At 39.7% G+C, this 14,380-nt stretch overlaps 1 protein-coding gene across 1 annotated transcript in view; it reads left to right on the top strand.

Annotated features, from left to right (window-relative positions):
- The window catches only part of PTPN4 (protein tyrosine phosphatase non-receptor type 4), a 246,720-nt gene that overhangs the window by 94,152 nt on the left and 138,188 nt on the right, over positions 1-14,380 (top strand). The window contains exons 5-8 of the mRNA XM_054723364.1: positions 9,043-9,085; positions 9,163-9,262; positions 13,441-13,485; positions 13,746-13,798. Coding sequence (XP_054579339.1) covers positions 9,043-9,085; positions 9,163-9,262; positions 13,441-13,485; positions 13,746-13,798 — 241 coding nt within the window. The remainder of the gene's footprint in view (positions 1-9,042; positions 9,086-9,162; positions 9,263-13,440; positions 13,486-13,745; positions 13,799-14,380) is intronic.

The following is a 14,380-nucleotide window of genomic DNA, read 5'->3' as shown; positions in this document are numbered from 1 at the left end:
GCGACGCCCCATCACACCTCTGCTGCTGCCACTGCCGGCAGCACAAGCCTCGGCTGGCCCTGGTTACGTGAGCCTCAGTAGCCCTGGGCGGCTGGGCAGCCGACATCTGAGGCTTGCCTGCGCCTCGGGCATCGGCTGGGCAGCCACCACCCAAGGCTTGCCTGCGCCTTGGGCCGGCCCTGGGGGGCTGAGGGGAACTGGGGGACTCCGGAGGAAGGTGCACGGAGCAGCCAGCCCTCCTGGGGGCGGGCCTGGCCTTGCTGCATGCCTGCTGCCCCAGCAGGGCTGAGGGGACTGGGCACTGCCATCTTGTGGCTGTGGGTGCTGCCATCTTTGAGGGTGGGGTGGTCAATTAGCATATTCCTTCCTGATTGGCTGTGTGCATTGCCATCTTTGTGACAGCTTGAGGGTCAATTAGCATATTTTCTCTTTATTGTATAGGAGGATTGTTTTTTTCTTGCTACTTTAAAGATTCTCCACTTGTTTTTTTACCTTTTGACAGTTTAATCATATCATGTGTTAGTGGGATCTCTTTGGGTTCTTCATCATTGGAACTCTAGGATTCTTGGATCAGGATGTCTTAATTCTTTCCACAGGTTAGGGGAGTTTTCAGCTATTATTATTACCTCCCCCTCCTCCTCCTCCTCCTCTTCTTCCTTCCTCCCCCCTTCCCCCCTCCTCGCTCCTCCCCTTTCTTCCCTCCTTCCTCCTCCTTCCTCTTTCTTCCCTCTTTCTTTTTTTCTACTTCTGGGACCCTATGATATGAATTTTGGCCCACTTGATGTTGTCCCATAAGTCCTTTAAGCTATTTCACTACTTTTTAAAAATTTTTATTTTGCTGTTCTGATTTCAGTGTCCTGTCTTCAAGTTCATTGATTTTTTTTCTTCATTTAGTCTGTTGTTGAACCCATCTATTGTATTTTTGAGTTATGTTCTTCAGCTCAATGACTTTTATTTGGTACTTTTTAATATTTTCTGTCTATCTCTTTGTTAATTCTCATTATGTCCATCTATTCTTTTACTGATCTCGATGAGCATCTTTCTGACTTATTTTGAACTCTCTATTAGGTAAATTACTTATCTCCATCTTATTAAAGTCTTTCTCTGAGGATTTTCTTGTCCTTTTGTTTGAAACATATTTCTCTATTTCTTCATTTTCCTTGACTCTCCTTGTTAGTTTCTATGCATTAGATGAAACAATCACCTCTCGATTTTGAAGGAAATTAGCCTTATCTTTTCAACCTTCTTCTAGGCCTTGGCTGTTTCTCAAACCTTTGTAATTACTCAAGCAGCCTATTTTTAGTGGCTACTTCCAGAAGTTAAAGGTATGCTAAGACCTGCCATTGTCCTAAAGGGGAAACATTCATTTAACGCCTAGATTCAGGCTAATTGGAATCTAGACCTTCAGGCAGCAGCTTTTAAAGATTGTGAATATACCTCTTTCAGGAGAAAATCAGGAAACAGGTATTCCTGTCTTTTTTTCTCTGTACTGACCCCTAGGGTGGGGTAGATAATTAAGAACTTGTTTTGTTTGCTGCTTTCCTTTAAACCAGGAACTAATCACTAGACCCACAATATAGAGGGATGTGTCCTCTGGGCAACAGACACAAAAGTCAAGGCTCCCCAACTTTATACAAGCTCCTTTCTCAGAGATACCTCTAAGCCCAGTATAGTGGCAACCAACTTCAGATCACTTTGTAGCTCATACCAGGTGGCTCTGTGCAGGACACTAACAGTGATTGAACATGGTCTATACCAGAGCTCTTCCAAAGTGGCCCCAGAACCAAACCACTTGGTGGTGAGTTTCAGATAACATTAGATACCTAAAGGGCAAACTTGGCAGACACAAGAGCCTCACTAAAGTAAATCCTCTGTGGGTTCAGCCACTGCACTACAGCTTCTCCTTTGTAGTCATGGCCAGTCCTCACAAGCAATCAGTCTGAGGGTCAGTCCTTCCCATTGCCAAGCCAACAGCAATTAAGGCTGAACTACAATAGGAAAGCACACACAAGGGACACACTGGAGCATCCAGCTCAGGTAATTAGGGAGACCACACCACTGGGCCTAAAAGGACACCTACTACATAAGGCCACTCTGCCAGGACCAGGCGATGTAGCAGCTCTATCTAATACACAGAAACAAACATAGGAAGGCAGCAAAAATGAGGAGACAGAGAAACATGTCCCAGTATGAGAACAGAACAAAAGTTAAGAAAAAGAACTAAGAATAGAGACAAGCAATTTAAAGCATGCAGAATTCAAAACACTGTTTATAAGGATGAAGATGTCAATAAATTTAGGGAAAAGTAGTGAACTCAGTGAGAACTTCAACAAAGAAATAGGAAATGTAAATATGGAGATAGAAAACATAAAAAAAGAACTAGCCAGAAATGAAGATCCTACATTAGAGGAAATCAACAGGAGATGAAGCAGAGGATCAAATCAGAGATTTGAAGGATAAGGAAGCAGAAAACACCCAATCAGAACAGCAAAAAGAAAAAAAGAATTTTAAAAAATGAGGATAGTTTAATGGGTCTCTAGCACAACATCAAACATACCAACATTTGCATAATAGAGGTATGAGGAGAAGAGGGAAAACAAAGAATTGAAAACCTGCTTGAAGAAATAATGATGGAAAACTGCTCTACCCTGGAGAAAGAAATATACATACGAGCTCAGGAAGCACAGAGTCCCAAGTAAGATAAACCCAAAGATGCCCACACCAAGACATCTACACTAATAAGAGAGAAACATGCAAATTGACCATCCCTCCGCTACGCTCACCAGCCAATCAGGAGCGAGTATGCAAATTGACCCAACAAAGATGGCAGTTAATTTTCATAGGCAGGCGCGGAGCAAAGACTGAAGACAGCGTAGAAGGAAGCTACAGAAGCAGCGGAGATGGGAGGGAGTGAGGCAGCGGAGGTGGGGGGAGCGAGGCAGCGGAGATGGGAGGGAGCGAGGCAGCGCAGACGGGAGGGAGCGAGGCAGCGCAGACGGGAGGGAGCGAGGCAGCGCAGATGGGAGGGAGCGAGGCAGCGCAGACTGGAGGGAGCGAGGCAGGGGAGACGGGAGGGAGCGAGGCAGCGCAGATGGGAGGGAGCGAGGCAGCGGAGACGAGAGGGAGCGAGGCAGGGGAGAAGGGAGCAAAGCCTGCTTCGCTCCCTTCTCTGCTACTTCGCTCTGCCACAGGAAGCCCTATTCTTGTAGGAATAGGCCCAAGGAAACCCTATTCTTGCAGGAATCTTCCTGCAATGGGCCGCTAGTATCATAATTAAAATGCCAAGGCTTAAAGATAGAGAATATCTTAAAAGCAAGAGAAAAGCCGCTAGTTACCTACAAGGTAGCTCCCATAAGACTGTCAGCTGATTCCTCAACAGAAATATTTCATGCTAGAAGGGATATTAGCATGAAATATTCAAAGTGATGCAAAGCAAGGACCAACAAGGAAGGCTATCACTTAGAATTGAAGGACAGATAGAGCTTCTCAGACAAGAAAAAGTCAAAGGAGTTCATTACCACCAAACCAATGTTAAAGGGACTTCTTTAAGAAGAAGGGGAAAAAAGATAAAAAGTATGAATAACAAAATGGCAATAAGTACATACCTGTTGGTAATTATATTAAATATAAATGTATTAAATGCTTCAGTCAAAGAATAGGATAGCTGAATGGCTAAGAAAATAAGATGTATACATATGCTATGTACAAGACCTGTACAGAATGAAAGTAAAATATATTTAGGAAATTTTAAAAAGCTAAAGTAGCAATACTTCTATCAGACAAAATTGCCTTTAAAACAAAGTCTGTAATAAGAGACAAAGCAGGACCTAGAATTTCACTTCTGGGTATTTATCCAAAGAAACCCAACATGCTAATTCAAAAAGACATAATGCATCCCTATGTTCATTATAGCATTGTTTACTATTGCCATGATGTGGAAGCAGCCCAAGTATCCATAAATTGACAAATGGGTAAAGGGGAAGTTATACATATATACAATGGAATACTAGTATTACTGAGCCATTAAAGTATGAAATCTTGCCATCTGGAGCAACATGGTTACACTTAGAGGATATTATGCTAAGTTAAATGTGTCAGACAGAGAACAACAGATGGCATGTGATTTCACTTATATGTGTAATCTAAAACATAAACCAACTAACAAAAACACTCAGAAGTACACAGAATACTTTGGGGGTTGCTAGATGGGGAGGGGTTTTGAGGGATGGGCACAAAAGGGAAAGAGATTAAGATGTGCAAATTACCAGTTATAAAAACAGTCACTAGGATATAAGGTACAGAATAGGGAATCCTATATAATAAAAGCCTAATAGCTAAGTATCTGGTCATCCGGTCAGTCGTTCAACCAATCAAATTGTAATATGCTAAAGATATGCTAAGGCTGCTCAACTGCTCACTATGACATGCACTGACCACCAGGGGGCAGACAGTCGACTGGTCATCCAGTCGCTATGATGTGCATTGACCACCGGGGGGCAGATGCTCCGACCGGTAGGTTAGCTTGCTGCTGGAGATCCAGCCAATCAGGACTGAGCAAGATGGGCCGGATATGACCTCGAGCCCTCCCGTTGTCCCTCCTCAACTGACCAACCTCACTCATCCTTCCCCAGCCCTGATCGTGCACTGGTGAGATCCCTTGGCCTGGCCTGCGCCTTCTTACAATCTGGGACCCCTTGGGGAATGTTGGAGAGCTGGTTATGGCCTGAGGGCAGAATGACCAGTCGCTATGATGTGCACTGACCACCAGGGGGCAGATGCTCAACACAGGAGCTTCCCTCCTGGTGGTCAGTGCGCTCCCACAGGGGGAGCTCCGCTCTGCCTGAAGCTGGGCTCACGGCTGGTGAGCGCAGTAGCGGTAGCGGGAGCCTCGCCTGCCTCTGGTAGTGCTAAGAATGTCCGACTTTCAGCTTAGGCCTGCTCCCTGTGGGGTTGCAGTGGTCGTTCAGGGAGGTATTTGGGGTGCCATGAGGCAGCCTCATGCAAGTCCCCGACGCTGCAAGTCCCCACATCTCTCTCTGAGAGGTCAGCAGTTCAGCCCTCTTGGCATGCTGCACGTGCACTCTGGCATCCGGTCGATCCTTCGGTCATTATGGATGTTATGGATCCTGGGTTTTTATATATTAAGATTATTATTACTTTCTTACTGTGCATAATTTATCTATTAAACTTTATCATTGCCCTGGCCAGCATGTCTCAGTGGACAGTGTCAGCTGTGCACCAAAGAGTCTCACGTTTAATTCCTGGTAAAGGGCATGTACCTGGGTTGCAGGTTCAATCATCATCCCTGACTGGGTTGCATGTGGGAGGCAACCAATTAATGTGTCTCTGACACATTAATGTCTCTCTCTCTCCCCCTACCTCCATCCCTCCCTTTCAGTCTCTCTAAAAATCAATGGGAAAAAATCCTTCAGTGAGGATTAACAAAAATAAATAAATAGACTTTATTATAGACTAGAGGCCCGGTGCATGAAATTCATGCACTGGGGGTGAGGGGGTCCCTCAGCCTGGCCTGCGCCCTCTCGCAGTCCAGGACCCCTTGGGGGATGTCCGCCTGCCGCGGAGTGGGAGAGGCTCCTGCACTGCTGCTACTCTTGCCAGCCGTGATCCTGGCTTCTGGCTGAGCGACACTCCCTCTGTGGGAGCGCACTGACCACCAGGGGGCAGCTCCTGCGTTGAGGGTCTGCCACCTGGTGGTCAGTGCACGTCATAGCGACTGGTCGTTCCGCTGTTTGGTCAATATGCATATTAGAGTTTTATTATATAGGATATGTATAGGAAAGAACATCTATAATAATAAAAGCATAATATGCTAATTAGACTGGACGTCCTTCCGGACGAAGCTGGGCCTGTGAGGGAAGCCCGGGTCCAGAGACCAGAGAGAAGACGGTGCCGGCAGATGGGGGAAGGAAGGCCTACTCTTGCACAAATTTGTGCATCGGGTGTCTAGTAGTACATATAGCAGGCTCAGTATTATCTATTGATTCAGGCATCCAATGGGATCTTGGAACATATCCCTTGTGGATTAAGGGGGTGCCTACTGTAAAAGAGAAAGAAGCTAGACGGAAACGATCACCTATGGTATGATTGTATTCATATGAATGTCCCAATCAGGCAAATTTATAGAGACAGTAAGTAGATTAGTACTTGCTAGAGGCTGTTGGTAGTGCAGTATTGGGACTGACTGCTAATAGAAATGGGATTTATTTTGGGGATGATGCAAATATTCTGACATTTAGTGTCTATGGTTGTACAACATAATATACTAAAGTGCACTGAAGTGTACACTTTAAAATAGTGAATTTTATATTGTGTGAAATATATCAAGGTCTGTAAAAAAGAATACTTGGTCTGTAGTGATACGCATTTTATAGTTTGATAAATATAGCCAAGTTATCCTACATTGAGGTGGTATAATTTATATTCTTAGAAGCTATGTATGAGTGCTGTTTTCCTCACATTCTTGCCATTGTGGTTTGTCATTAAACGTTTTAATCTTTGCCAGTACTACTATTGAAAAATGATAACCTAATGTAGACTCTTATATTTCCTTTCCCATGATCTTTCCATCCTTACCTATTGTCTGTTTTTTTTATTAGTGTTGGGTTTTTTTTCTTACTGATTTGTAGAACAGTTTTATATGTTATCTTTTTTACCACATTGTTTTTCTTTCGACATAATGGTGTGTTTTTACTATGAGCACCATCTTTACTGTCTAATAGTGCTCATTATAGCATTGCTCCATCTTGTTTTAAGCCAAAATCCTAAGTCCTATCTCAGTGACGTCATTGATGAGGTCTCTTCAGTTTTCTGGTGCTTATCATTGTACTCCTTCTAAGCTATGTCAGCTTAACACATCTACCTGTAAATGCGTTTGTATATCTGATATTAGAATATTTTGAGGGGAATGCAATGAGGAAGGAAGGGTTTGGATACAATCATTGATCCCAAATTTTGATTTTAGACTAGTATTAAAATGAAAGTAATTTATGACTTTTTTCTCTAAAATGTGAAAAACAAAATCAGTACATTAATACATAGATGTGTGCCCTGGCCATTGTGGCTTGGTTGGTTGGAGCATTGTCCCATACACAAAAAGGTGGCAGGCAAATGCCCAGGTTGCATGTGCAATCCCTGATCATGGTGCATGTGGGAGGCAAATGATCAATGTTTCTCTCTCACATTGATGTTTCTCTCTCTCTCTCCCTCCCTTCCTCTCTGTAAAACTTGTTAAAAATGTATTCTCGGTGAGGATTTTTTTTTTTTTTTTTAGTGTAATGAGAGAATTTAATGTTCCTTGCCTGTCTTTGGAAAATAACTAAGTAAATAGGAGCTTTGTGACATACTTTTGATAGGGTGGTCAGTGAAGACCTTCCTGAGCAGGTTGCATTTAGGTGGAGACACAGGTATTGAAAGGAGTCAGCCATGGAGAAGCTGGAGAAGGACATTCTGTGCATTAAGGAAACATGGAATGGCATCTTTGAGTAGCAGAAAGGAGGCATTATAGCTGGAGCTTAGTAAATTGGGGTAGAAGAGGTAAAGAGAAAGTGCTAAGGGCTTTGTACGCTTCATTGAGAAATGATCAAGCATATTAAGCAAAGGAGTAACATTATGCTTGAAAAGACTACTATGGCTTCTAAATGGAGGATGAGGGTGGTAAGAAAAGAAACGGGGACAGTAATTAAGAGGCCGTGGCCAGAGCCACAACAGAAATAAGAATGGTGGAAAACTAGATGGAGAAGAATTCTTAAATTCTAGGTATGGTTTAAAGGTAGAGTTAGCCCAGCATGGCTCTGTGGTTGAGCGTTGATCTATGAACTAGGAGATCAGGGTTCGATTTCCTGTCAGAGTACCAGCCTGGGTTTCGGGCTCAATCCCCTAGGAGGCATGCAGGAGGCATTTATATTTCTGTCCCTCTCCTTCCTCTCTGAAATCAATAAAAAATATATTTTTAAAACCAATAAAGGTTGAATCAGCTGGATTTGATCTGTTGGGTGTTAGGGATAATGGAAAGAAAAAATACAGATTTTCCCAGCCAATTGTTACTAAAATCTATTTAAGTACTCTTCATGGAATCAAGTATGGGATGTAAGGATTATAAATAACTAGAGGCCCAATGCATGAAGATTCGTGCAAGAATAGGCCTTCCTTCCCCTGGCTGCTGGCACCGCCTTCACTCCAGCCGGAGCCACCTTTCTGCCTTCACTCCGGCCCGGAGCCACCTTTCCACCTCTCGCCTTGTCGCATCAATTTGCATATTCCCTCCTTATTGGCTGTGGGTGCCGCCATCTTTGTAGCGGAGTTATGCTCAATTTGCATATTCCATCTTTATTAGATAGGATGATACATAAGCTTATATTTGTGTATTGCTTTGAAAATACTGCCACATCTATAACCTCATTTTGGGTTTTTTAATTTTTTTAAATTGAAACTTGTTGGCTGTTCAGATATTTTCTGAGTTCAGTTCATTTTTCTAAAATAGGTCTTAACTGGCATTCAGAAGTATTGAGGCTACTTAAAATTCTCACACACAAAAAGCAGTCCTTCCAAAAACTAAACATTATCCTTTTCAAAATTAGTGTGGTTGTTTTCTTTTTTTGTTTCTTTTTTTTTTTTGGAGGGGGCGGTGATTTATTTTTTAAGGATTGGGGTAGAAGTTACAAAATTTTTCATAATTTTTTTAAATGTTCCAGACTATTACATAATACAGTTAAATGAACAGAATTCATATTAGTTGCAGTGATTATTAAACATTTTTACTTTTGGAATAGAGGTTATTGCATATGGTATAATTTGATGTAAAATTAAAATAAAAATCTTAAAGCTACCACCTATATATATTCAGTACTTTCTAGCATAATTTTGTTATATATGCTATGATAATCTGTAAGTTAATGACTTTTTCCCTACGAGGCCTTTTCAGAAATTCAGTTTTTAGCATTAATCTTTAAATAGAACAGATTTGCATGAATCAATGTATTAGTTCCTCAAGAAAAAATGAAATCAATCTTACTTATTTTTCAGAGGTGGCTGGATCCAAATAAACCAATAAGGAAGCAGCTAAAGAGTGAGCATACATGTTTACTTCATGTTTTGTCAGTATACTTTATAAAGATGCAGGGTTAATATAATCTGATTAATTAGAACTGCTTTTATTAATTCTAGGAGGATCACCTTACAGTTTGAACTTCAGAGTCAAATTTTTTGTAAGTGACCCCAACAAGTTACAAGAAGAATACACAAGGTGAGTTTATGGAGCATATTTTTCTTGAAAATATTTTCAAAACTATTATGAAATTTTGAAATTAATTAGGCAAAAATAGATTGCCATGCCATAATTCTGAGTTTACTAGCAGCACACAGAATAGGTCATAGATGTTTCAAGAAAACAGTTTACTTCATTCCTGGATGACAGGGAATGCTTTAGGAGATTGGAACCCCAGGGCCACCCCATCCAGCCACAAGCAGCCTCCTGAGCTACATAAATATTAAGATTTTCCAGTGAAAACTGGTTAAGCAGCTTTGCTGTTATTAATTGAAGTAATCAGATGCTGCTTCAATTTAAGTGGTGCTATATATTGAGAATTGTGCCTGCTTTTGCCCCCCTATAAAAATACTTAAACCTTGAAAAACATGGAGGTTAGGCACATCGACCACCTTTTCAGTAAAAATCTCCATATAATTCAAGTTGTCCTCCATATTAGCTGATTCCCAACTGCAGATTGAAAATACAAGAATGGCCCAGATGGGTATTTTGATAGTGTATGAAGGTTAGGTAACTGTTTAAGGTATAAATAGTGGGGAATAATCACAGTGTGGTAACTGTCATTATTAAAATAACCTGAAGAATCCTGGCCAGTGTGGCTTCGGTTGGGCGTGGTCCTATGCATTGAAAGGTCGCCAGTTCCATTTCTGGTCAGCAAACATGCTTGGGTTGCAGACTCCATCCTTGGTAGGGGGTGTTCAGGAGGCAGCCAATCAATGTTCCACTCTCACATTGATGTTTCTCTCTTTCTTTCCCTTCCTGTCTCTCTCTAAAATATCAATTTAAAAAATCTTTAAGTAACTTGAAGGATAACCATGTGTGTTGCTTGAAAGATAATTAGTAATTCATTAGCAAAATAAGACAGAATAAATATTAGCATATTATACCTTCCATAAAAGATTCAGATATAAGAATATAGGTCAGTGACTATATTCACAATTATTCTAAAAGACAGGTGACAAATTTAAAATCTGTACCTAAAGCTACCTGTAGATGTTAATGTATCGGTTATCCTTTAGAATACTGAGGTGAAGTAGAAAAACGAAAGATTAAATTAAACACATTTCCCTGCCAATCCACAGGTGTTTCTGAAGTAGGGTTTTCAGTAGATAAAGTAAGAAAAGTTAGATTCACATCTTTTAGAGTTCTTTTCTGTGTGTTTGTTGTGGGGAAGTGGGGATAGTGGGTTACCTTTTTTATAACAGGAGAACTCAAGAATATATGCTCTGGATTAGGTAGTTCAAACTAATAGTATCCAAGCTAATTTCTCTTGAAAAGCAAAATTGTGTTATATGAATACCCTTTAGTTTAATACTATTTGCCCTTAGGTTTTGTTGTTGTTGTTAATTAAAATAACAAGATTTTTAGTATAGTAAAACCTGTTCTTGGATGAACTTAACGGAAGCTACACTGAATTAATGAAAATTGTGATTTATAAAGTATTTTTAAATGCATTTTATTGTTTCCTGGTACATATAACTTGAAATCAAGTAGCAAAGTATTCTATAATACAGGGTGTCCAAATAATGTATACACACTTTAACAGCTGATAGCTCAATTGATATTTCTTTCTGTGGAAGCAAGTTCCTCCTTGATCCTTCTCGAGGAGCATAGGTCCTCAGACACAGGGTATTAAACGGAGAAGACAAGACACATGGTAGGCATATAGGAGAGACTTTATTGTAGACCCACGTAGCCATTGCTAAAGTAAAATCAAATTTTACAGTAATCGAGGAAGTATTTACTCAGTCCATCAGTCTAGAAAATTATCTTTGTTTCACTTAGAAATAATACATTATTTCAAAAATCCTTTATAATGTATTTATAACTGGCACTATTTGGTAAAATGGGGTAAGTGGCTAGTTTTTATTTTATTACCATAGTGTACATTGTACATCAATGAATCTCTACCCTGATTACAAATTAGAATCGCTTAGGGTAGCTCTTGCTTTGGCCACACCCCCTGAGTACTCTGATTTAATAGATCTCAGATGGGACCTGTGCATAAGCATCACAAGCTTCCCAGTTGACTCAAATATGCCACCAGGTTTAAGAAATACTCCTTTAAAACTTTACTGCTTAGGTAGCTTTAATGCGATGGTCCAGATTAGTAATAAGACACCCTTGGCCACAGTTGCTAATTATAAGGACTAGTATAAGCCCCACAAAACAGGAAATCAGCTATACCTCCTTACCTTGGGATTCCATTTTAGGTTATTGGTAAAAAAAAGAATGGACTTACAGAGCTTCCAAATGAAACATCATTTACTATTGCTGGCATCATTGGAATTGGAGTTTTCTCAGGAGTTAAGAGAATACAAATGACATCACTTTTCATACCTTTTTAGAGCATGATAAGTGTTTAATTCATGGTATTCATTATTGTCTGGATTAGAAAAGTTAAGGTTATTTTTACAGCTTGTAAAGGTGATTATACTTACCTCAATCATTATTAATCTATTTTAAAGGTCTTGATTGTCTTTTAAAATTAGGCTTGTATTTTCTGTTTAGGGCTCCTGAGATACATATACTAGGCTATGATTCTACTTTCTTTTTACAAATAGAGAAACAAGACCCAGCCAGATTTTAAGTAACTTGCCAAAGATTATAGGCTGGCTTACTTTAGGACTTCTAGCTTAGATTTAGCTTATTCTGGTTTCCATTCTGTCAGTCTTTAATGATTAGTATGGAAATAAAATTCAGCAAGCACATAGGTATTATTTGTGTAGTATTCAGAGTATTATGTCAAGGATATACACGACCTTTCAGTCCTAACTATAAGGTTGTTTCCACCAGGAACCTTTAACTTTTTTTTTTTTTTATCCTCATCTGAGCATATGTTTCCCATTGAATTTTTAGAGAATGTGGAAGGGAGGGAAGAAAGGGAAGGAAAAAAGGGAGAGGGAAGAAAGCATCAATTGGTTGCCTCCTGCTCTTTCCCCAATTAGGGGATCGAACCTGCAACTGAGGTATTGCCCTTGACCAAGAATTGAACCCAGGGCTGACATTCTAACCACTGAGTAACCAGCCAGGACCAGGGACCTTTAACTTTTAATTATGAAACTAAGTTGGCTGCTTAGAAATATGTTGTCTTAGATTGAGTAAACAATAATATTTGTAATATTATGTATTAAGCCTCAGAGAATTTATTAATATATGAAGCCAAGATATTTGTGTCAGCTCTTTTTAAAAAAAATTACAATCAATATCTGATTCTGTGAAACCTTAATTACATTCTTTGGTAATTTGAATGGTCATGGAGCTCTTTAATGACTATAATCAAACAACTAAAATTTTTAATGATTTTTAACTCTTGGAGTATGTATCCTCTTTTTAGTGAGGTGAAGTAAAAGTCTGTAAATTTCTTATTTAAACATTTACAGCCAAAAAATTTGGTCTTCTACGAACATTATACAGCACAGGTGGTTTTGCCCAAGCATTGATACATCTGTCAGGGAATGACTTCACCCACTAGCAGAGACAGGACATCTTGTAAGCAACCCTAGTATTCTTGTTATAGGATACTTACACTTTTTGTTTTTTGTTTTTTTTTAAGGAAATTGAGTACTTGGCAATTCTAATATTAGATCAATTGTAGGTAAAGGAACTTATGTGGGTTTTTTGTTTTTGTTTTTTAATCAAAGAGAGCTTTCTTAACTCATATGAAGAGGGAAAGGTGCTTTTCTGCAATCAGTAGCTTCTTGCTGCCATAAGACAATCAGCACACAGGCCTGTTCTTGCAGTTGACTTCCCATCTCAGCAGAAAGAATGATTTTCTTCTACTGGTCTCTAGTGCATTGTCACTGTCAGCTCTCCTATGTCTGCTGTGCTTCCCAGTATACTTTCTGCATACACCAATCCTTAGAGTATTTCTCTCTAATATTCTCCCTAGGTCATGTAATGCTTAACAAGCATTAGGAATTTCATAACTGATCTAGTGGAAACAAGACTGTTGCAGTATAAAATTTCATTTATCAAAGAATTTTAAAACTTGGATTCATGAATTTATGAAAGCTTATTTTTAAAATATCTTGTGTTAATATGTTTATTATAGAAGTAAATACTTAAATTTTTATTTGTTAATATAAGTAAATATTTTTTAATATCTAAATGCTATAATTCCAGTAAATGCTAACTATCTTTTTTTTTTTTTTAAGGTACCAGTATTTTTTGCAAATTAAACAAGACATTCTTACTGGAAGGTGGGCTATTATATATTTTTAGTAATAGGTTTAAGAATACTCTTAGTTCTATAGTAAGTAATTCATTATCTTTGCAAACTATCGATTGAAAAATGGTTACATATAATATGAATTCCTTTCATCAAATAAGTTCATTACTTAATAGTTAAAATATAAATCACATGGAAATTTCAAGTGTGACTAGTATATTATAAATTATAGTGCTTTTGAAATCATTGTGTTTAACTTTGGGCTATGTATTTTCTGTTTTGTTTTATTAGATTGCCCTGTCCTTATAATACTGCTGTCCTTTTGGCTTCATTTGCTGTTCAGTGTAAGTATCAGCCCAGGTTTTTATTTTTTATTGATTTTTTGAGATGGAAGAAGGGGGAGAAAGAGAGATACATTGATCAGTTGCCTCCCATACACACCACAATTGGGGATGGAACCCACAACCCAGGCATGTGCCCATACTGGGAATCAAACCCCATGACCTTCAGGTGCTCTAGACAAAGCTCCAACTAACATAGCCACACCAGCCAGGTCCAGCAACTTTTGAAACAAATAGCATATAATTACACTAGAAGCCCGGTGCATGAATTAGTGCACTGGTGGGGTCCAATCAGCCCGCCCTGATGGGAGCCAATTGGGGGCGGGGCTGGCCTGGGTGAGGGGCCACAATTGTTCCGGTCATTCTGCCATTTGGTCACTGGGCTTTTATTATATAGGATTAGTCAGCTCAGACAGCCATAACAAAATATCATAAATTTGTGTGGCTTAAACAACAGAAATTTATTTTTCTCACACTTCTGGAGGCTGAAATTTGGGGTCAGGGTACCAGCATAGCATCATCCCATACACCAGAAAGTGGTGGATTGATTGCCAGTCAGGGCACGTGCCCAGGTTGCAGATTCAA

Source organism: Eptesicus fuscus, chromosome 11 (assembly GCF_027574615.1).
Source record: "Eptesicus fuscus isolate TK198812 chromosome 11, DD_ASM_mEF_20220401, whole genome shotgun sequence".
NCBI classification, from domain to species: Eukaryota; Metazoa; Chordata; class Mammalia; order Chiroptera; family Vespertilionidae; genus Eptesicus; species Eptesicus fuscus.
Note: the sequence above shows the minus strand (reverse complement) of the source record. Positions and strands in the feature narration are given on the sequence as shown.